At 43.8% G+C, this 22,548-nt stretch overlaps 1 protein-coding gene across 4 annotated transcripts in view; it reads left to right on the top strand.

Moving 5' to 3' along the window:
- The window catches only part of Efcab6 (EF-hand calcium binding domain 6), a 196,484-nt gene that overhangs the window by 68,235 nt on the left and 105,701 nt on the right, over positions 1-22,548 (top strand). For all 4 annotated transcript variants that reach the window (XR_015735668.1, XM_087899133.1, XM_087899132.1 and 1 more), the window contains 3 exons: positions 2,034-2,170; positions 13,108-13,214; positions 22,382-22,506. Coding sequence is in view for 3 of the 4 variants with exons in the window: in XM_087899133.1 (XP_087755259.1) it covers positions 2,034-2,170; positions 13,108-13,214; positions 22,382-22,506 (369 nt within the window). In the remaining variant the exon portion in view is untranslated. The remainder of the gene's footprint in view (positions 1-2,033; positions 2,171-13,107; positions 13,215-22,381; positions 22,507-22,548) is intronic.

The following is a 22,548-nucleotide window of genomic DNA, read 5'->3' as shown; positions in this document are numbered from 1 at the left end:
TGTGTGCATATGTATGTGTATGTATGCATATGTGGCTCTGTCCACAGAAGCAAGAGGTATCAGATACCCTAAATATGGTACAGGCTGTTCTAAGTCACCTGCTGTGGGTACTGGGAATCAAACTCCAGTCCTCTGCAGGAGCAGTACATGCTCTTAATGGCTGAGCCATCTCTTCAGCCCCACTCCCAGACACCTGGTGTGTGAGAAATGTGCCAGGAAGTGCTTCCTGTTCCCTTAACCCAGACCCCTCATTCTACCAGGACTGGGCACTGCATGCCGATCCTTCTTTGCTGCCATAGTGTACACAAACAAACACACACACACACACACACACACACACACACACAGCAGGGGATAGGCCATGGACTGAATCCACTCAGGGTTGAGGAGGTAGGGAGAAGGGGGATCATGCATTCAAGGGAAGAATAAGTAGGGAGGACACAGGAGAGGGATGGAACTGCAAGCAGGGAACCCAGTGAGGGGGATGCTGGTGGGCTTTGGACTGTGGAAGAGGGGTGATCTAGAAAGCAGAGGGCACAAGCACCTTGATCTTACAGGGTCAGTAGCTGTTGGTACTAACACAGCACAGAGATTGAGTGGAACCATGGCCTCTGGAAGTGAGCTCAGGTGTCAGCAGGATGGTCTTGCATAGACACACAGGACTCACAGGGTCCTGGCAGGAGAATCTCCTGGTGACACAGTAGGAGGGGTGGAGCAGTAGGTGGAGAGGCAAGTGGCCAGGGTGAGGCAGAGGCAAGAGCTGAAAGCTGCTCCAGAACGCCACTCACCCCACCCAGATCCTGAGTCCTCAGGCTAGAGATGGAAGATGGCTGCCCTGGAGAGGCTGCAAGAGGGGCTGCTTTATCTAAGCTGGGCTCCATCAGTCTGGGATGGCCTGGGAACATGTGGAGAAAATGCTGGGAGAAGGGGGGGGGGCTCTTGCTGTCGGGCGGTTCTCCCCACTCTTTGAGGCTTACTGATAAACTTCCTTAGAATCCAGGCTGGATATGGCTGGATCCATTCCTCTGAGTGTAGAACCAGATCCCTTGGGATCCAGCCTTCTTGCTGTTCCTCAGTGCCTCACTGGACAGTGACTCCTGTCCAGGCTCTGGAGTCAACCCCTGCTGGTTCCGTGCCTGCCACCTCCTGCAGGAAGCCTCCCAGACCACAGTAGCCAGAAGTGTTTATGTTCCTCTGAAGGCCCATGCCTCTGCCCACACGGTGTCTGGCTCTCACTCCCAGCTGCTTTTTCCCCTGTTGGTGACACTGTGTTCGCATGTCTAGCTTTCCTTTAGGGGAGTTTCGTGAAAGGACAGGCTGGAGTTGGAAGATGACGTCTTACTGTTTAGCTGTGTGCTCTTGAGTAGGGTCTCCTTGGCCCTCAGTTACTAATGCAGACTTGTTGGGGTGTGAGCACTTGCTAGTGGGACTCTGAGTTCTCAGATGAACCCCACAGAAGTCTAATCAGCATGAAGACCCACTCCCTGTCCTTGCATCTTTTCCAAGGGCCCTTCCAGACACCTCACATGGTGACTCTAATTTGCTGAATTCAGACATCGTTGCAAAACTTTTCTGTGGTATCTTAAAAAAAAATGAGAGGTTGAAATAGACCGTCAGATTTTCCAGCTAGCAGTAAAAATAGTTCGCATATGGCCATGAAAAGCAAAAATCACACAAGTCCAGCTATGCCAGGACTAGTTTTTCAGCATCAATTAACAAAAAAGATTTTTCATACAGCCCTAAAAGGGGATGAATTGTGTATGAGACTTACTGCTTTACATTAAAAAGAGATTTTTAAAAAACTTACTAAGACCATTTACTGAGACAATTGCCTTGCAAACTCTTAATATATGCAAAATGTTCTTTTTTTCCAAAGATGTCATTGTGCAATGTGTACTGCTGAGAATCTTTGAAAACATTTTATTTTACAAGAAGTAGTAAAAAGAAAAAAAAGACTTCTGCATATTTTGTTAGCTTTTGAGTTTTTACCATTGGGCCCCTTGGCTTTTCCAAAATCCCTCTTTATTGTGCAGGTCTTCCGAAACTTGAAGACCATGAAGAAAGCCTTCCAGCTCATCGATGTCAACAACACAGGCACGGTGCAGTCCAAAGAGCTGAGGCGGGTCCTGGAAACGTTCTGCCTGAAGATGAGGGATGAGGAGTATGAGATGTGAGTGGCAAGACCAGAGAGGGTGTGATGACCCTGAAGCCAGGGCCAGGGACAAATGGCAAAGGCAGGTTCCTGGGCCCCTCCCTCCATCTTCGTCTTGGACATTCTCCCAAGTTCCCAAAGCTGTGAATTCTCAAAAGTGGAACCGAGTGTCTCTTATTCTTTGAGGAGGCTGGGGTGGGCACAGCTATCTGGCTTTTGGATCTGAACACAGGTTACTGACCATCCCATCACCTGTCACCAGTCTGTCCTGCTTAGTGTCCCCATCCTGTGTGTTTCCAGTCCATAGTGAGTTTGACTTCAGGCCTGGGGCAAAGAGGAGAAGATTCACTTATCTATTGGTGCCCACCATGGGTTCCACCTCCCCGTGAAATGATTCAAACATCCTTTCCCTTTGAGGCCGTTGTTACTGGGGTCAGCAGGTTGTAACAGAGGATGGGACTCCCACAAAGCTTTTAACTGCTTCCTGGCGCTTGCCAGATGCCACCACCTGTTCTTGACTCAGGCTACACCACAGCACTCATGGTGTAGACTCGGGTTCACTTGGAGGAGACCAGATGCTTGTGTCATATGCTGCATGAGTTTTGAGTGAGAAGTACTGAAGGAGGGCCCCGTGGTGCTTCTTTATGAAGTGCCCAGCTGAGAGCGTGCCCTCTTCCTGTCCTTCCCCAACCAACCTCTTCTCCAAGCACGGCAGCTGCCCTGGGGCTTAGCTCTGCTTCCTGGGGTGTCAGCTACCCACAGTTCACTGGGCTGAAACTACTCAGTGAAAGAGTCCTAAAATAAACAGTTCATGTATTCTGAATACCCTCTATCATACAGAGGGTGCTGTCTTGTCCCCCTTTTAAAATATTCATGTTAATCTCTTAGTGTGCTTATAAATCAACAGGACAAAACCTAATGCATAATGCAAACAGACTCACGTGTGTACGTAGACTGTTCAGTGTCATGTGATTTCAGGCACCCACTGCTGGACCTTGGCTTATGTCCTAGTGACTCAAGGATGCCTGGATCATTCAGGCTGCTCCCAAAGCACCAATCCTTTATCATTTCTGCAGAGGCTAAGGGCGTGCCTTGCTCTGGTGTCATAGGCTACTGTTCTGAGGGGTCACTGTGGCTTTTGACACATATCCTGAAGACAAGGTCAGGGCTGCAGGCAGGAGAGGAACTTTCCACAGAGCAAGGTAGCACAGAGGACATGTGACCATAGCTCGGATGGGGCTCACAATCAGAGACTTAAAAAAAAAAAAATGAATCCTTTCCACTCTTGAATATGTTTCTTCTTTCTTCCTCTTTATAACCTACCTCAGAATATAAAAGGCATAATAGATGTTTTAATTTTTACATCCTGTCTGGCTGGGAAAGTGTCCAGAATAAGAGCCAAACAAAACAAATTAAATAATTTTGTGCGTGCTATTACAGAGCGGAGGCAGCCCTCTTCTGAAACAGGCCATCAGAAACAAAGCAGGCTTTTATTTGACAATAAACCTTGTGTTTGGCACTGCAGTCTCCAGCCTAGTAAATCTATAAAAAAAAGTTACTGTCTGTTTCCCCATCTCTTAAGTATTGAATAATAAAGAACTCCACAAATTTTTATTCGCAATTTCTTTAAAGCCTCAGAAACAATGCTGTTTTCACACCATGGTCCTAACAATGGCCTACAATAGAATTGTTTCCCATAGACTCACACAGAGGCTCAACGGAGCTGCCTTCTGCGGGGCTTTAGTACTTTCCTTATGGAGGCCCCAGAAGACACGGTCACCTGTGGCTACTTTGGTGTTGGCTTCACCCTTTGCTGTTTGGAGCATTTTTAATATCTCAATCTAGCAGTTTTCTTCTGCCTGGGGTCTGCAGTAGGTGCTTGGTAGGAATGGCTAGGCTCTGAAGTCAAAGCTGTGCTTGTATTCCCTAATCCTGGAAGAGTGAGGTGTTGCCAGGACTCAGTTTTCTGTGTTGAATGGACCGGGGAAATAGCTCAGATGGCAGAGTGCTTGCCTTGCAAGCGTGAGGACCTGAGCTCGATCCTCAGAAACCACATTAAAGAAGAGAAAAACAGTAGACTGTAGTGGCATGTGCTTGTAAACCCAGAGTTTGCGAGGTAGAAGCAGGATCTCTGGGGACGACAGAACAGCCAGTTTAGCCTCCTTGATGAGTTCCAGGCCTCTGAGAGATTTTGTTTCAACAAAACAAAACAATAAAAACAGGTGGGTGGTGCCTGAGGAACAGTAGCTAAGGAGATTATCCTCTGTCACCTTACACAATACATACCCACCCGCATTTACTAGCATGTTTGTGCAGACACACTCATACACATGCACATGTGAGCGCATATGCACACATATGCATGCATGCACACATGCGGGAAATGAGCTAGGCACCGAGAAGCCTACCACACAGCAAGGGGATGAAGATATGATGTAACTTATGTAGCATGTCTGTGATATGCTTGCATGTGGCAGGTGCTCACCTCACTGGACAGTGTCACAAATGTGTTACAACTTCTGGATGGTTGCTCTTTGCCTGCAGAACACATCTCAGCCTATACAGCCCCCAAGGCCGGAGATGAACTCACCACCGACGTTGTCAGAACACATCTCAGCCTATACAGCCCCCAAGGCCAGAGATGAACTCACCACCGACGTCGTCAGCACTGTCCAGCATCCCACTCACTGATTTTCCCTCCCGGGATCACTCCTTCCCACATTCCGTCTTTTTTCTGGTCCAAGTATTTGAATATATGTGAAGTCATTTATGAACAGCCCTGTAGTCAAGCAAACTGCAGAAGGCCAGCCTGAGCCAGGATTACCTGAAAGGGTTTTTCCAGGGGGCTCGCTGGGGTCCCCTTCTCCCTAAACCCAGTTCCAATGACCCCCTCTTGCTTGCTGCTATCTGCAGGCTGTGTGCTCATGTTGGTTTTGCCACCTTGAGTTTGAGTCCCTGGGATTAGTGTCTTAGGAAGTCTCATTGAGGGTTTTTCTTTGGAAGTCTTTAGAAATAGTTACTATACATTTGTGTTCACATGTGTATGCCTGCATGTATGTGCATATGCATGTGGAATCCCAGAGGTCAACCATGTTCATTCTTTGGGAGCTGACCTGTAGTTGTCTTTAAGCTCCCAAATAAACCATACACACGGAGTGTATATTATTTCTAATGAATGTCTGACCTTAACTTGGCTTGTTTCTGGACAGCTTTTCTTTTTTTTCTTTTTTATTGAGCTCTACATTTTTTTCTGCTCCCCTCCCTGCTTCTCCCCTCCCATGCTCCCATGCTCCCAGTTTACTCAGGAGATCTTGTCTTTTTCTACTTCCAATGTAGATTAGATCCATGTATGTCTCTCTTAGAGTCCTCATTGTTGTCTAGGTTCTCTGGGATTGTGATTTGTGGGCTGGTTTTCTTTGCTTTATGTTTAAAAACCACTTTTGAGTGTGTACATGTGATAACTGTCTTTCTCAATTAATTGTGAGATAATTTACCTCACTCAGAATGATGTTTTCTAGCTCCATCCATTTAGCCGGACATTTCAAGATGTTATTTTTTCCTGCTATGTAGTACTCCATTGTGTAAATGTACCATATTTTCCTTATTTATTCTTTGATCGAGGGACATTTAGGTTGTTTCCAGGTTCTGGCTATGACAAACAATGCTGCTATGAACATAGTTGAGCACATATCCTTGTGGCATGATTGAGCATCCTTTTTGATATATACCCCAAAGTGGTATTGCTGGGTCTTGAGGAAGGTTGTTTCCTAAATTTTCTGAGAAATCACCACACTGACATCCAAAGGGGTTGTACCAGCTTCCATTCCCACCAGCAATGGAGAAGTGTTCCCTTTTCCCCACAACCTCTCCAGCATAAGTTTTCATTAGTGTTTTTGATCTTGGCCATTCTTACAGGTGTAAGATGGAATCTCAGAGTTGTTTTGATTTGCATTTCTCTGATGACTAAGTATGTTGAGCATTTCCTTAAGTGTCTTTCAGCCATTTTAGATTCCTCTGTTGAGACTTCTCTGTTTAGATCTATACTCCATGTTTTTATTGGATTATTTGTTCTTTTGATAATCAATTTCTTGAGTTTTTGTGTATTTTGGAGATCAGACCTCTGTCTGATGTGGGGTTGGTGAAGATCTTTTCCCATTCTGTAGGCTGCCATTTTGTCTTGTTGATCATGTCCTTTGCTATACAGAAGCTTTTCAGTTTCAGGAGGTCCCATTTATTAATTGTTTATATTTAGGAAGTGGTCTCCTGTGCCAATGCGTTCAAGTGTCCTTCCCACTTTCTCTTCTATGAGGTTCAGTGTGTCTGGCTTTACGTTGAGGTCTTTGATCCATTTGGACTTGAGTTTTGTGCATGGTGATGGCAAAAAAAATCAGGTGTTCGAAAGTATATGGATTAATATCTGGGTCTTCGATTCAGTTCCATTGGTCCTCCTGACTGTTTTTAATGCCAATACCAGGCTGTTTCCAGTACTGTAGCTCTGTAGTAGAGTTTGAAGTCAGGGATTGTGATGCCTCCAGAAATTCCTTTATTGTACAGGATTGTATTGGCTATCCTGGGTTTTTTGCTTTTTCATATGAAGTTGAGTACCATTCTTTTGAGGTCTGTGAAGAATTTTGCTGGGATTTTGCTGGGCATTGCACTGAATCTGTAGATTGCTTTTGGTAAGATTGCCATTTTTACTATGTTAATTCTACCTACCCAAGAGCATGGGAGATCTTTCCACTTTCTGGTGTCTTCTTCAATTTCTTTCTTCGAAGATTTAAAGTTCTTGTCATACAAGTCTTCTGCTTGTTTGGTTAGAGTTACTCAGAGATATTTTATGTTATTTGTGGCTATTGTGAAGGGTGATGTTTCTCTGATTTCTTTCTCAGCCCTTTTATCATCTGTGTAAAGGAGGGCTACTGATTTTTTTAATTAATCTTGTATCCTGCTACATTACTAAAAGTGTTTATGAGTTGTAGAAGTTCTTTGGTAGAACTTTTTTGGAATCTAATGAGATGATCATGTGGTTTTTATTTTTCAGCTTATTTATATGGTGAATTACATTGACAGATTTTGTATGTGGAGCCATCTCTGCATCTCTGGTATGAAGTCGACTTGATCATGGTGGATGATGGATCTGGTGTGTTCTTGGATTTGATTTGCCAGTATTTTATTTAGTGTTGCCAGTATTTTTATTTAGTTGCATCAATGTTCATGAGTGAGATTGTTCTGTAATTCTCTTTATTAGTGATGTCTTTCTGTGGTTTTAGGTATCAGGGTAATTGTAGCCTCATAAAAAGAGTTTGGCAATGTTATTTCTGTTTCTAGTGTGTGGAACAATTTGAGGAGTATTGGTGTTAGTTCTTTGAAAATCTTGTAGAATTCTGCACTGAATCCATCTGGTCCTGGGCTTTTTTGGTTGGGAGACTTTTCATGACTTTTTCTATTTCTTCAGCAGTTATAGGTCTATTTAATTTGCTTATCTGGTCTTGATTTAATATTGGTAAGTGATATTTATCCAGAAAGTTGTCCATTTCCTTTAAGTTTTCCAATTTTGTGAAATAGAGGTTTTCAAAATACGACCTGATGATTCTCTGAATTTCCTTCATGTCTGTTGTTATGCCCCCTTTTCATTTCTGAATTTGTTAATTTGGATATTCTCTCTCTTCCTTTGGTTAATTTTAGTAAAGGTTTGTCTATTTTGTTGATTTTCTTGAAGAACCTACTCTTTGTTTCATTGATTCTTTGTTTCTATTTTGTTGATTTCTGCTCTCAATTTGACTATTTCCTGCCTTCTAGTTCTCTTGGGTGTGTTTGCTTCTTTTTGTTCTAAAGTTTTCAAATGTTCTGTTAATTCACTAGTGTGGGATTTTTCCAGCTTCTTTCTGTAGGTATTTAGTGCTATGAACTTTCCTCTTAACACCACTTTCATTGTGTCCCATAAATTTGGGTATGTTGTGTGGACATTTTCATTGAATTTATGGAAGTCTTTAGTTTCTCTCTTTATTTCTTCCTTGTCCCATCAATGTTTTAGGTGTGCATTGTTTAATTTCCATGTGTTTGTGGGCTTTCTGGAATTAGTGTTGTTGAATTTTAATTTTAAGCCATGGTGATCCGATAAGATACATGGGGTTATTCAAATTTTTTTGTATTTTTTTTTGAGGTTTATTTTGTTACCAAGTATGTTGTCCGTTTTTGAGAAGGTTCCATGAGGTGCTGAAGGTATATTCTTTTCTGTTTGGATGGAATATTCGATAGATGCCTGTTAAGTACATTTGAGTCATAACATCTGTTAGTTTTCTTATATCTCTGTTAATTTTTTGTCTGATTGACTTGTCCAGTGGTGAAAATGGAGTGTTGCAGCCTCCCACTATTAGTGTGTGGGATTTAATGTATGATTTAAGCTTTAGAAGTATTTCTTTTACATATGTGTGTACCTTGTACCTTGTATTTGGGGCATAAGTGTTCAGTATTACAATTTCCTCTTGATGGATTTTTCCTGTGACTTATATGAAATGTCCTTCTTTGTTGCAAGGAGACCACTTGTTCATCCTAGCTGCTCAGCTAATTTAGTCCTGAAATAATCACACAGAAACTGTATTAATTAAATCACTACTTGGCCCATTAACTCTAACTTCTTATTGGCTAACTCTTATATCTTAATTTAACCCATTTCTAGTAATCTGTATGTCGCCGTGTGTCAGTGGCTTACCTGCAAAGATTGGGCATGTCTGATCCAGGAGACTTCATGGCGTCTCTCTGGTTCTGACCTTCTTTCTCCCAGCATTGACCTCTGGCTTCCCTGCCTATCAACAGGCCAAGGCAGTTTCTTTATTCATTAATTGTACTTAGAGCACACAGAGGGGACTCTCACATCACTTCTTTGTCTCTTTTGATTGATTTTAGTTTCAAGTCTATTTTGTTAGATATTAGGATAGCTACACCAGGCTGTTTATAGGTCCATTTGATTAGAAAGTTTTTTCACAACTTTTTACTCTGAAGCAATGTCTGTCTTTGAGATTGAGGTGTGTTTCTTGTATGCAGCAGAAGGATGGATTCTGTCTTCATATCCAGTCTGTTAGCTTGTGTCTTTTTATAGGTGAGTTGAGTTCATTTATACTAAGGGATATTAATGACCAGTGATTGCTATTTCCTGTTAATTTAATTTTCATTTTTGGTGATGTTAATTTGTGTGTTTTCCTTTCCCTTCTTTGGGATTTGCTGCCATGAGGTCATTGATTGTCTGTGTTTTTGTTGATGTAGTCCTTGGGTTGGAGTTTTCCTTCTAGTGCTTTGTGTAGGGCTGGGCTTGATACAAGCAGAATCTCTTGTATTCTGCTGTTCATGCTTGTGTTTGTGGTCCCTGATCATTTTCCCATGACTTCTGTTTCTATAATTCCCTCAGCTTGTGTTTTCTTTATTGTACTATTTCAGTTTTCAAGTCTTGAATAGTTTCTTTCATCTGTTTGATTGTTTTTTTCTTGGTTTTCTTTAAGGCATTTGCTGATGTCTTTAATTTTTGTTGTCTTTTCCTCCATTTCTTTGAGGGAATTTCTCATTTCCTCTTTTATAGTCTCAAACATTCTCCTGAAGTTATTTTTAGGTCATTTGCTTCGGCTTCATCTGTATTTGGTTGTTCAAGTCTTGCTGTTATATGGTCTCTAGATTTTACTGGTGTTGTGTTGTTTTTTGTGGTTTTGCATGTTACTTTTTGCATCTTACTTTTTCTACTCATCTTTTCCTCTGATTGGTGTGGTTGAGTCTTTCTGTGACTCTGGTAATTAATCTTCTAGGTGCCAGTGAATCCAAGGCTCAGATGGTTGTTCCTTGTGGTAAGTCACTGCCACGGTTCTAGTTATCCTGTTGGTCTCTCCATATTCCTGGTGGTCACTTAGTGCTCCTGGGGTTTGCTCCCCTCCCCTGGAGCTCTCTGTCTCAGGCCTGTTCTGGTCTAGGTTGCCGGTTCAGACCTATTTCTGTAAATGTCCCTCATCTGGGATCTGCTCCTGTGGAGGTTCCCAGCTTTGGGTTTGTCCTGCAAAGGTCTCTGGCTCTGATCTTATCCCTCAGAGGTCCCAGACTCATGCCCAGACCTACAAGGATTCTGGCTCAGGTCTACTCCCTCGAAATTCCCAGATTCATGCCTAGACCCACAGCAGTCTCTGACTCCTAGCCAGTTTTTCTTAATTTATCCCATCTACTTTTTGCCTCTGTGTTTTTATCTTTGTCTTGTATACCTTTCTTTACTTTTTATTCTCTAGCTGTTGGTGTATAGCTGGGTGGCTGGCCCCTTGAGTCCTGTTCCTTCTCTGGCTCCTAGATCTTCGAGCCTCTCTCCCCAGATTTCTTCTTTTATTTATTCTGTCTTCCACCCCTGACTATCCATTTTCATGCCTTGCTATTGACTGCTCAGTTCTTTTTTTTTTAAATTATGTAAGTATTTTATTTATCGCTGAGGAAAAAACACAGCAGCAAATTCTGTGTTGACTTCATTAAGACCAAATGGTTATTACTCTTTACACAGCTACTACACTCCAAAATTGAAGTCAACACAGTCATCACTAAAAATTACTTGTTGAAATAATCTATCCTGAAGAAAGGAAAATAGGAAAAAGAATTTAAACAATTCCTCCAAACCACACATTTATAAATATTCTTTCTTAGACCAATCATGTGTTTTAGACAGGCAAAGTAGCACAGCTTCACAGAGTTAAACAAATGCAACATAAAAGAATGCAGCACATCTTTGTATCATTAAACAAATGTTCCACAGCATAAACAAATGTGTAGCACATCTTAAAATAATATTCTACAATACTGAACACCTCGTATTCTTAAGTGTAACTTTTCAGTGAGACCTGAGACTCCACTGACTAGGGTAGACTGGCTGCCCAGTGAGCCTCAAGGACTCACCTGTCTCCATCTCCCCAACTCCAGCATTATTGTACACACCACCATACCCACCTGTTTTTTTTGTTGTTGTTGTTTGTTTGTTTGTTTTTAAAACATGGGTTCTGTGGATCAAACTCATGTCTTCATCTTGCACAGCAAACATTTCTCAGACTGAACCATCTGCCCAACCCCGTGAAAAGCCTTTGGAGACCCTGCCTTTCAGTTCAGTACCAGGCTCCATCTCTGTAGTCTTTTCTCCAGGGTACGCTACCATGAGCTTCCATCTGTCCTGTGTGTGTATACAGCAGGTTTCTGAGCATAGGATTCCAGGACCTTAGTCCCAGCCATAGTCTCCTGTGAGTTGACCCTGGCTGCTGAAATGCTATGTTGCATGGAGGTCTGCAGTGCTGGGTGAGCTGGTCACCAAGCTCCCCTGCCTTGCTAGAGCAGTGTGCCGGCCGGCAGCCTCCAAGGACTTAGAGAGATACTGACAGTTGCTACCTCCCGGGTCTCAAGCTTCCAGGCTGTTTTCACAGGATCAGGGCTCAGGGACTGTTTAGAAAGTTTCTGAGTTAACATCTGGCAGCCATCATCTCTCTGGATAAGTTTTCCTATTAGGACAATAGCGAGCTTCATCAAAGTGGAAAGAGACACACAAGTGGGAAGCAGATATGTGGTACTCCCTGTTCAATCTGGAGACCAGAAAAATAACAAATACTTTAAGTATTAATTACTAAATTTTGAGAAAGCATGAAAGTAGATAATTATAGAAACCAACACATATGGGGAGAATATAACCAAACATTTAAAAACTGTGAATTTTTTAGAAATGTAGTAACCCAGAAAACATCTAAAAAACTGTTTATCACACACAGATATGAATAATAGGAAACACATTAAAAACCAAAGATTCCAGTTTATCTCAGTGTATTTCAGAGTGAGAGAGAGGTGTTGTGCATGGTTTTCAGTTTTCTTGTTCTGAGCGGGGTGTGGCAGTCCCTACCTATAACTCTAGCCTTTGGAAGCCATGGCTAGAACATAGCAAATTCAAGGCCAGCCTGGGATACATAGCAAGACCCTGTCTCAAAACAAACAGAAAAAAAATCTTATTACATGTACACACCTTAAATGCCTCAAGAACAGCTGGACTCCCTGGCCATTTGCTGACTGGAGACCGTGGGCCTCTGTGGGCCAAGGTTTCCGTCTCCTGCAGTGATAGGCTGCTATCAGCTAAAGCAATCATCTGCTTGCATCCCTCACCCTTCACACTCTGGGCTCCCTGGTTACAGAAATGTGATTCTCACTGGCTCGCTGCCCAGATCCCTGTCTTTATACTTCTTACAGGAAGCTAGCATTGCTTCTGCTGTCTAGTGAAGAAGTGGCCTCTTAGGCCCTGGGATCTGGTGTCCTCCCTCTTCCAACCAAGGAAAGGAAGAAAACTGTAGAAGTGTGTCTGGAATATTCCCAAGAAGAGGACTGTATGTTCCGTCCTATTCTCTCTCTGTGCCCTTCTACAAGCTGACAATGTGTTCTCCCTCAGGTGTCTTCAGTTTTAGTCTATATGTGTATATATGCATTTGGAGACCGAAGGACAGCCTTGGGTATTGTCCTCAGGGGTTGTCTACCTATTTGTTTTTTTCATTTTGTTTCATTTTTAGTATTGTTTTTTGAGACAGGGCCTCTCACTGGCCTGGAACTCCCCAAGGACGATAAACTGGCTGGTCAGCGTCCAGAGGAGTCTGTCTGCTTCCACCTCCCCATCACTGGGCTTGCAGACACATGTCCATGCTGGCCTGCTTTGTGTAGGTTCTGTGGTTGGAACTCTGGTCCTTGTGCTAACACAGCAAGTGTGTTACCGACTGAGCCTTTCCCCCCCAGTGCCAACCGTGTGTATTTAAGAATTTCAACAGCAGTATTTCCCGTGGTGGTCTTGATAGAGGCAGCAATAGCAGGAAGATATTGACATCTGTGTCAGCGCAGTGTGAAGCAGACCTTGTAATATGCATGCTTCTGTCCAGGCTTACTGCAGCTCTGTCTGACTTCAGTGAGCATCTGTGTTGCAGGTTCTTGAAAGAGTACAACGTTAATGGCGGCTCTACGGTGGACTACAACGCTTTCCTGAAGAACCTCAGCATAAGCAATGACTTTAAATACCCAGCGTCCAGTGCAGGTAAGGACTTCCCAGACATGCCGCTGAGGATTTTAAAGTTTCTTCTCTTCCCTAAGGAAATACATCCCAGTATGGGAAAGATACATCCACTACAGAGATGTCCATGATACCGTTATTTAAAAGAATAATGTGAGAACTGAATGAAAGAAAAGGACTGGGGATGAACGATGTTAAGGGCATGCTTTGCTCTTCCAGAGAAGTCGAATTCTGTTCCCAGAACCCACATCAGGGCTCTCATATCTGCCTGTAATTTCTGCTCCAAGGGACCCAATGCTCTCTCTCTTCTGGCTTCCATGGGCACCTGCACTTACATGGACACCCGCACATGTATACACACACACACACACACACACACACACACACACACACACACACTAAAAAGAGAGGAACGACAGGAGTCATAGCATCATATGCATCTGGGAACCATGATCTCCACAATGGAAATGTGTGTGGAGTAAGTACACGACTGGGACCTGGGACATCCCCTGAACTCACAGACTGTCCTTACATGAGGTCCTGGGTGTCATTTGTTCTTTCTGCTGCCTCTGAACCTCAGTGAGTTTGGATGGTGGCACCTGTGCTGTCAATGAGGAAGAAACCAATTCAAGAAGACAGAGGAGCTTGCAGCTGGCTTAGATCTGTGGTTGCGTGTCCTGGAGGCAGTAGCTTTCCCATTTTCCCATGGTAGTCTGTATCAGTGAGGCAGTGCCTGGAACTGGTGGCGGTTCTGAACAGAGCTGGGGCCCATTTCTTTGAGGAGAATGTTTGAGTCACATAACTGGACACGCAGGTCACTTAGACATTCTCCTCAGTCCCCTGACTTGGGGTCAACCCCCGAGACCAGCTTCTTTAACTCCTGTCTTCATTGTGTGGTTTTAATGCTGTCTTAATGCAGCTCTGCAAACCCCCTCAGGGCACATCTATGACACATAGTCTTGCTTTCCCAGCAAACCAAAAAGCCACTGTTGTCTGGCTCCAGGCTGGCTCTGCTAACCCAGACTGCTGGGGGCCTCTGGTCTTTGTGTAGCATGGTTCTGTCCTCTCTTTTCATCCCATGCAGCCACGCAAGTGCAGACAAGCCGAAGGCTGAAGTAAGCCTCTGTACCCTTGCTGCCACCGCTCAGCAGCAAGCGCCGCCATCCTCACCCTGGCATCTTCCAGTGCACTGGATAGAAATGAGTGATTGCTGGGGGGTGTTTGCAAAGTCCGCAGGCCGTTTTACAAGAATATACTGGGAGCATCAGCTGGATGGTAATCCCAGGGAACCTCGGGGAAGTGATGTTTCCATCGTGTCTGGTTGTTATAACTGAGAGTAGCAAGTTTCCCTTTCAGAAGACCACCCGCTCTGATCTCTGGTCTGTGTCTGGGAAGCCTGAGGCCTACTCACTCCCCTCTCGGTGATGAATGGCTTTCTTCAGCTGCCTATAGAAACTTTGTAGCAGAGCAGGCCATGGCCTATCATTGAGCCTTCTGCAGCAATTTTCTAGAGCTTGGTGTGTTTTCTATTTGCAAATTTAATTCTTTAAAAGTTGTGTTGTTGTTTTTCGTCGTTTGATGTATTTTTAAACTAAGTCTTGCATTTTCCAGGCTTGGGGCAGGAGGGGGTGCAAATCATCATGTTGGACCATCTCCATGTTTGGCATCTCTGCATTCTCTTGTGAGCTTATTCTCCGGTTTTTCTGCACGTCTCCCGTGGGTGTCCTCAGCTTCACCTACACTCTGGCTCTTGCCACAGTCAGCTTGTTCCTGGCGTTTCTAACTGCTTTACCAGGTCTCCTGGGATTTGTGGTGTCACTTTCCATCTCATCCTTAGATTCCGCCCTCATGTCACCAAGCCCTTGTTTTACGATTTGTGCTCTCAGTCAGATCAGCTGCAAAGCACTTTTCACATCTTGGTCTTTCCTGTGTCACGTTGCTCTCGCCCTGCCGCCTCCTCTCTCCGAAGTGTTTGCACTGGGTACAAGGGACTTGGAGGAGCCGAATGTATTTTATTCCACTCCACTCCTTACATTACCATTGTATTACTCACTTATTTGTGCATGTTCTGCGGTTTCTTTATACACCTTTATTAATCGGAATCTGCTTTTAGCTAGCATAATTAAAGTGGCAGGGACTTCACGGCAGCAGCGGCAGTAGCCCGTTGTTTCTCTCACATCACGCTTTTGCAAAGGGCTCATACTCAGGACATGGTTTTGGCTTCTGTCTCGCTGAGGTGGTCTCAAACATTGTTTAGAAATTCAAATAATGTTAAAGTGCTTTAAAGTTTGTTGTTTCTGAATCTAGTTAAGTTGATTAACCTTCCCAAGTATATACCTTGTCATGTGGGTAGCCAAACTTATTGCTTTTAAATCTTAATTCATCCTAGCCTCAAAAGAGCATGGCCATCTCATAATACAATCCATTATTCATTTAGTCCAACTTCAGAAGTCCCCCTAATCCTTGACATCCCCAATATTGCTCAAAAGTTCAGTCCCAGGCCAATGAGATGAATCATTTGGTAAAAGTGTCTTCTTCAAGCTTGACAATCTAGTTCAGTCTCTGGAATCCACGTAGTTGAAAGATACAATTCTCTCTCTCTCTCTCTCTCTCTCTCTCACACACACACACACACACACACACACACACACTCACACACAATCTCTCACATACATACTCTTTCTTTCTCTTACATGTACACTCATAGACACACACTCATACCCACACACCTTCTCTTACAGACACATACATACACACACACCTCTCACTGACATATATACACATATTCTGTCTCACATACACACATATTCATAAATACAAAAATAAATGAACAAAATGTAATTTAAAAATTTCTAAAAGCCTGTCAAAAAAGCCCAAAGTTTTCTCTGATACTCAAGAAGATTTCTAAACTGTAGAATAAATAAGTTACATACTTCCAGTTTGCATAGAGTAAACCTTCCCATTCCAGAGGGTAGAATGGGGCAGTAACAAGCCAAGAATGGTTATAGCAAGACCCAAACCCATCAAGGCAAATACTGGGCCTTGCAACTCTGCGTCCAGCTTCTGAGTCTTGTGGTGGTATTACCTGGATTCCAATGAGCGTGGGTATCTCATTCCAGCCTCTCCGGCAGCACACATAGCATCTCTCTTGGGCCAGATGTAGCCTGTGCCTGTGCCACTCACCTAACATGGTCCTGATGTCGCCACCAGTGACTTTGGCATCATTTTTCAATTCTACCATGCATTGTCTGGTCTTAGTAGCTTCCTGGAACTTTGATGCAAGCCTCCCAGACTTCATAACACTTGGTATTTTTAACACCTCCAAACCCAGTACCGGTTGGCAACACTTCCAGGTTCTCTACTAGCGCCAGATATAGTCTGGCCCATTCTACCACAGCAAGTGGACTCTGTGTGCCTTGGAGCTGAACTTGGGACAACACTGCCCCCAACAGTTGTTTGGGAGCAGGAAGCCCTCTAGATGGGCAGTTGAAGCTCAGTCTTTTTCCTTCCAAATAAATTTGCATATTTACAAATTGGACTCTGATGGCTGGGAGCCTGCTGACAAAGCCCACTGTCCCAGTGCGGAGTGGAAGGCGACTCCTTGATTGCACTGGCTTCTGTAGTTAAGGCAGCTGCTTTGTTTGCACTCCCCTCCCCTACAGTTTTATCCACAGATTCCTGCTCAACCTGAAGTTCTTGCTGTGAATCTGGGTGAGAGCAGGGAGCAGTAACCGTGCCACAGCCCAATGCTCTTAAAAATCTCTTCCCAATTAGTCCATTACTCTTGAATTCAGCCTCATTCAGATTGCCAGGATGAGGGTAGGAAGCAGCTCTGTGTGTGTATGTTTGTTTGTTTGCCAGAACATAACACAAGTGGCCTCTTTCCGACCCTTGTTGAGTTCTTTTGACCCCCTTTGAATCCTTGTTTGCACAGTCTCTGTCTGAATTGCTGTTATTGCTGTGCACATCCTGGTCTTCCAGACGCTCACTAGAGTGGTCCACTGAGCTCCACGTGCAGCTGTAGAGCGTCTCAGGCCGATAGTTCCAAGCTTCTCCATTCACATGGACCGTTTCCAAAGGCACATTATGACAACAATAGCCCCACTGCTCAGCACCAGTCTTCTGTATGTGCCTCTCCTCGTAGTGCTGTGATCAGATACCTGGGAAGAAGCAGCTTAGGGGTCGAGTCTCATCAAGGCATGAGGCGGCTGGTCACGTTGTGTCCACTGACAGGAAGCGGAGAGAGCTGCAGCTCGTGTTCAGCTGACTTTTATTCTCCTTTCTGTGCAGTATGGGGGATCCAGTCCATGGGTTGGTGGCACCCGCATTAAGGATGGGTCTTTGTCCTTGAGTTTAACATCTCTGGAAGTTACTTCATGGACAAGCCCAGAGGTGTGTCTCCTATGTGATTCCAAAGTCAGCAGAGCTGACAATGAAGATTGAGACTCATTTAAAACCCAATCATAGACACCTATGATTGATGTCCTGAGTATATCACGTGGTATTTTACTATGAATATTTGAGTCATTTTTATTTCGGGATAATTTCTTGAATTTCCATCTTTAGCATTTGTTCTCTTTCGTTGCTTGGTTTTCTTTTCAGTTATTCATATTACATGTGTCTTAGACATTTTTTGTGTCTTCTTTTATAAAACATTACTTTCCCCCTTCTTTTCCTCCCCCCCCTTCCCTTCTTACCCCAATTCCTCCTTCCCTCTTCCTCTCTCCTCCCTCCTGCTGCCCTTCCTTCTTGCTTGATAGAATCTTTGTTTTACTCTCTCCCACGATTGCATTTGTTTGCTCTGTGTTCTTTTCAGTCTAATCTTCATGTTTGTGGTGGTTTGTGTATTTTTCACTCTTTTCATTGCTTTGACAAAATACTTAAAAGAAGTTGCATAAGGGAGAAAGGTTTGTGTTGGGCTGTGCACCAGGGAACACAACCCGTTGAACAAGAGAGGTGTGTTGGCGAGAGGCTGCCACTCACACCGCAGTGGATCAGCAGTAGAGGACGGAGATTGTGAGGCCCAAGCGGCTTCCTTATCTCACAAAGACTTATCTATCACCTTTGTTGGAGCGCAATCGATAGCTTTTTATGTTTAATACAGATGATGTTTTGCTGTGGTGTGCAATGATTACCACAGTCAAGTTAATTAACCCATCTGTGATCTTTCACTGACCTTTGTGGTGTGTGGTAGCAACACTTAATATCTGGGGCTTGGCAAATCTCACAGTGCCGTTAGTAGCTAGCTGGGAGTGGTTTTTTGCTTCTGCTTTGTACCCAAGCTCCTACCGCTGTTAGGGCCTCTTCCTGGTCACCAGTTACTGAAGAAGTTTCTCACTAATTTATCCAAAGACAATACTTTATTGAGAATCTCTCAGGAGCTACACAAGTATATCCACTAACTCATCTGATGTGTGGCAATCCTGTGGTAAATACCACCTCCCCCAACCTGTTTTTTCCCTAGTGAGAAAATAGTAGTCCAAGGCTGTGTAGCTAGGGAGGGCAGAGCCACCAGTCACAGCCAGGTGGAATGTTTTGACCCCAGTCCCCACTCTGTTACCCCTAATTCTTCTGGTGTGACATCCTAGCCTGCCAGTGCTTGTTCACCAATAACCTTTTTCTGTATGACACAGTGCTGAACTTTGGGAGGACATCCTCAAGAGTTTAAGAACTAAAGCCATATATGCATCTGTTTGCATGTTTTAAACGCTCACTTTTGTAATTAAGAATGACTAGACAGAGTTCTTTTTCTAAAATAACTTCCCTTGCTCTTTGACAATTTCATGTATGTATACAATGTATCTCACTCATGCCCACCCCATTCTCCTCTCTCAAGCCCCTTCCACTCCTAGAACCTTTCTCCCCACTCCTGCCTATGTGCACGTCTGTTTTAAATTATTTTTAAAAAATAGCCCATTTAGTTTAAAGAGGTTTGCTTATGTGGGTCCCACTTAATTCTTTACACCAGACACTGACTCTGCTGTGAACTTCCACTGTGAATTGTGACTGATGGGATAGAATTTGCTAGAACATGCTCATTTGTTGATTAAAACAACAGTTCATGGATTCAGTGCTGTTCTTTTCTCTGGGTTGAGTTCCAGCAATTGTTACCTTTGATTTTTCTGAATATAGGACACCTGTTTCTATTAATTTTGGCTACACTGGCATCCATGGCTGCCTCGCATGTCAAGAGCACCTTCTATCTGGGAGCAAAGAGCAGGGGTGAGGGAAATTCTCTGCTTACTTCTCTTGAATGGAGCCTAGACCCCCTTTAATCTTGGGGTTTCTCTGAGTTGTTGTAATACTTACCTAGCATGGAAAAGACCCGGGCTCCATCCCCAGTCCTCTCAAATGAAAAAACAAATACTGTAGAAAACTCATGGGAAACCGGAGAGTGGAAGAGAACGAGCCCGGGGCTGAGAGAGTCTCAGGAGAAGAGAGCTCACTCCCGCTTCAGCCCCCAGGGCCCTACATTTTGTTGAAATAGAGAATGTGTGCACTGTCCTGTCTCTCGTGTGTGTGTGTGTGTGTGTGTGTGTGTGTGTGTGTGTGTGTGTGTGTGTGTGTTGCAGCCCTAGGATCTCAAAAGTAGAGAACTGGAGTACCAAAGAGTCTGCCGGGAGCCTAGGAGCCCTTTGGCCAGGTCAGAACCTAGCCGGTTCTGCTCTGAGACCCATCTGGAAAGATTGTCCCTGTGTCTCTGATGTCACTCAGAGGGACCTGGGGAAGGGTCTTCTTTTCGTTTTCCTCCCTTGGAGATGAGAAGTGGGATTCCAGATGACTGGCAGCCTGTTAGCTGTCGCTAAAGTAAGCGTGCCTCATTTGGCTGTGGCTTATTTGCAGACATTTTAGGAAATAAATCTGGGGAACCATTTGTGCCTCTTCACATCCAGTGTTGAGAGGGAAGATGGCTACACTTGAGATGCACTCCATCCTCTTCTGCTAGAGAAGCACACAGGCTTGTAGGACAAAAACGATATGCAAAAAACCAGGTACCCCTATCCCCCTGACCCTGTGTCTTACATCTTTCCACACTCAGCATTCTCCTGGTCAGATACTTCTAAATTGTTTTTTTCTGGTACATAAATCAGTAGATGATTGCTAGACAAGAAGACATACAAAATAAGTGAGAAAATGAAAATTAAATTATGTTAGTTGCCCTTTTAATAATGAAAGAATATATGGCAAAAAAAAACCTGTCACATTTTGGTCACAGACATGTCTTTCTTGTTCTTTAAGATTTTCTTATTTTAAGTGTGTGGTTTGCTGGTGTATACATTTGTGCACCACGTGTGTGCCTGGTGCCCGAGGAGCTCAGATGAAGGCACCAGATCCCTTAGAACTGGACTTATGGACTTGTGTGAGCTGCCACGTGGGTGCTGGGAATCGAATCTGGGTCCTCTGCAAAATCAAGAAGTGTTTTTAATGACTGAGCCACCTCTCTAGCGCAAGTTCTTTGTTTTTCGTGTCTGTATGGCTATCACATAGCCTTGGCGGCATCCATTTGTGACGCTGCCCCCTGTTGACACCACTGGGAATATTGCAGCTGTTTTCCCTTGGCACTGTAGGAAGTGTCCTCACCTGCAGACCTTTGCTGGGTGGCCTGCTGTCCCACAGACAGCACACGGTAGAAGAGCTCAGGATGTTCGCACTCGGGTTGCTTCTGTGCCAAGTGAGAGCTGTGTCCTGCTGTTTTCCTATGTTAGTGTGAATGGATGTGTGTGTGTTTATACATGTCTCTGTGTTAATGTATGTGTGTTTGTAGATGTTCTTTAGTGTGCTTGTGTGTACATGTGTGTATATATATATTTCTCTGTGTATATGTATGGTATACATGCATGTACAGGCATACTCTTCTGTTTGAGCCCTAGGAGTATCCAGGTGTCCTCCTCTGTTGTCTCTGACTTGGTTATAGGAACACCTACTCACCCTGGGACCCACCATCTCAGCCCCTTGTTGTAGGAGGTCACTCATTCGTTTCCGGATGCTTGGACCCAAAATAAAACATAGAAACTATATTTTTTTACAACACTGTTTGGCCAAGAACTTAAACATATTGCTAGCTAACTCTTACATCTAAAAATAACCCATCTCTATTAATCTATGTATCACCACGTTGTCTGTTCCCTGTGGTGGCTATATGGCATCTCCTGACTCTGCCTTCTTCTCCCAACATTCAGTTTAGTGTTGTTTGCCCCCCTCCCCCGCGCCTAGCTCTACTCTGCCCTATCACAGGCCAATTCAGATTTTTTATTTATTAACTAATAAAAACAACACATATACAGAAGGACTTCGAGCATCAGCGCTGGGTTATGGGTGTATGGAACCATGTCTGATTTAGGATTTGAAGTTATGTCCTCATACGTGAACTTTAGCACCAAGCTCCTCAGCCTTCCTGTTCTCACTTATCTCCTTAGTCCTTGCTGTGATAAGTAGGAAATAACCTGTTTTTAAGTAGATTTTCTAAATTACCAGTGACTGCGAACATTTTTTATACATGTACTGTATTTTTAGTTGTCTGTCCATCTCCATCTCTGACCTCACTGTTCAGTTAGATATTTGTATTCACTGGTTTGTGAGAGCTGCTCAGACAATATGCAAATCAACCTTTATTTTAATGCATTCTCATATATATGATACACATACACACATATGCAACACTCACAGTGGTGATTTTATACACACACACACACACATACATATATATTAGGATTCTGCTGTGTGAACCCTCCTGCCGCAGGCCCCAGAGTACCGGGATCACAGCTGTGGCCACACACCAGCTTCCTCCTCCTGTATGTGAACAGTGGTTTTCCCTGCTCCCTTCCCGTCTGCTGCTCTTTACACTAAGCCCACCTGTCACTGAATGGTTTCTGGTTTGGTTTTCTCTGACACGTCTCTGGTAAAGCTCATGCCATCCGATCAGAATGGGCCTAGTTTCCTTCCACTGCATAGACAGTTCTAATTTCATCACATGTAGCCCACATTTCAGGGTCTATCTTGGCGTACAGTAACACAGAAGGCTAATTTTCTTTTTTTCTCCATTTATCCATATATTTCAGTATAATGAATCCAATAATTCATCCTTTTCTCGGTTCATTCATCTTAATTTTTATCAAGCAGGCAATGATCAGAAGCAAACGACAGAGTCGGCCTCTGCAGCGTGAGTAAACAAAGCGGTCTTGTCTTACCAGAGATCCCCAGGGAGAATCAGCAAGTCAAGAGTGCCCGGAGGGAGCGGCCATTCAACTCCGTATCAGCTGAAGATGTCTGGAAGAACTACTCCTTAGACGACCTGGAAAAGACCTTTTGTCAAGAGGTGAGAGCTAAAGTGTCACCACAGGCAAGCTGATAACTGCAG

This window comes from Myodes glareolus, chromosome 19 (genome assembly GCF_982192425.1).
Source record: "Myodes glareolus chromosome 19, mMyoGla1.1, whole genome shotgun sequence".
Classification (NCBI taxonomy): Eukaryota; Metazoa; Chordata; class Mammalia; order Rodentia; family Cricetidae; genus Myodes; species Myodes glareolus.
The sequence above is the reverse complement of the archived record's forward strand: the minus strand, read 5'-3'. Positions and strand labels throughout refer to the sequence as shown.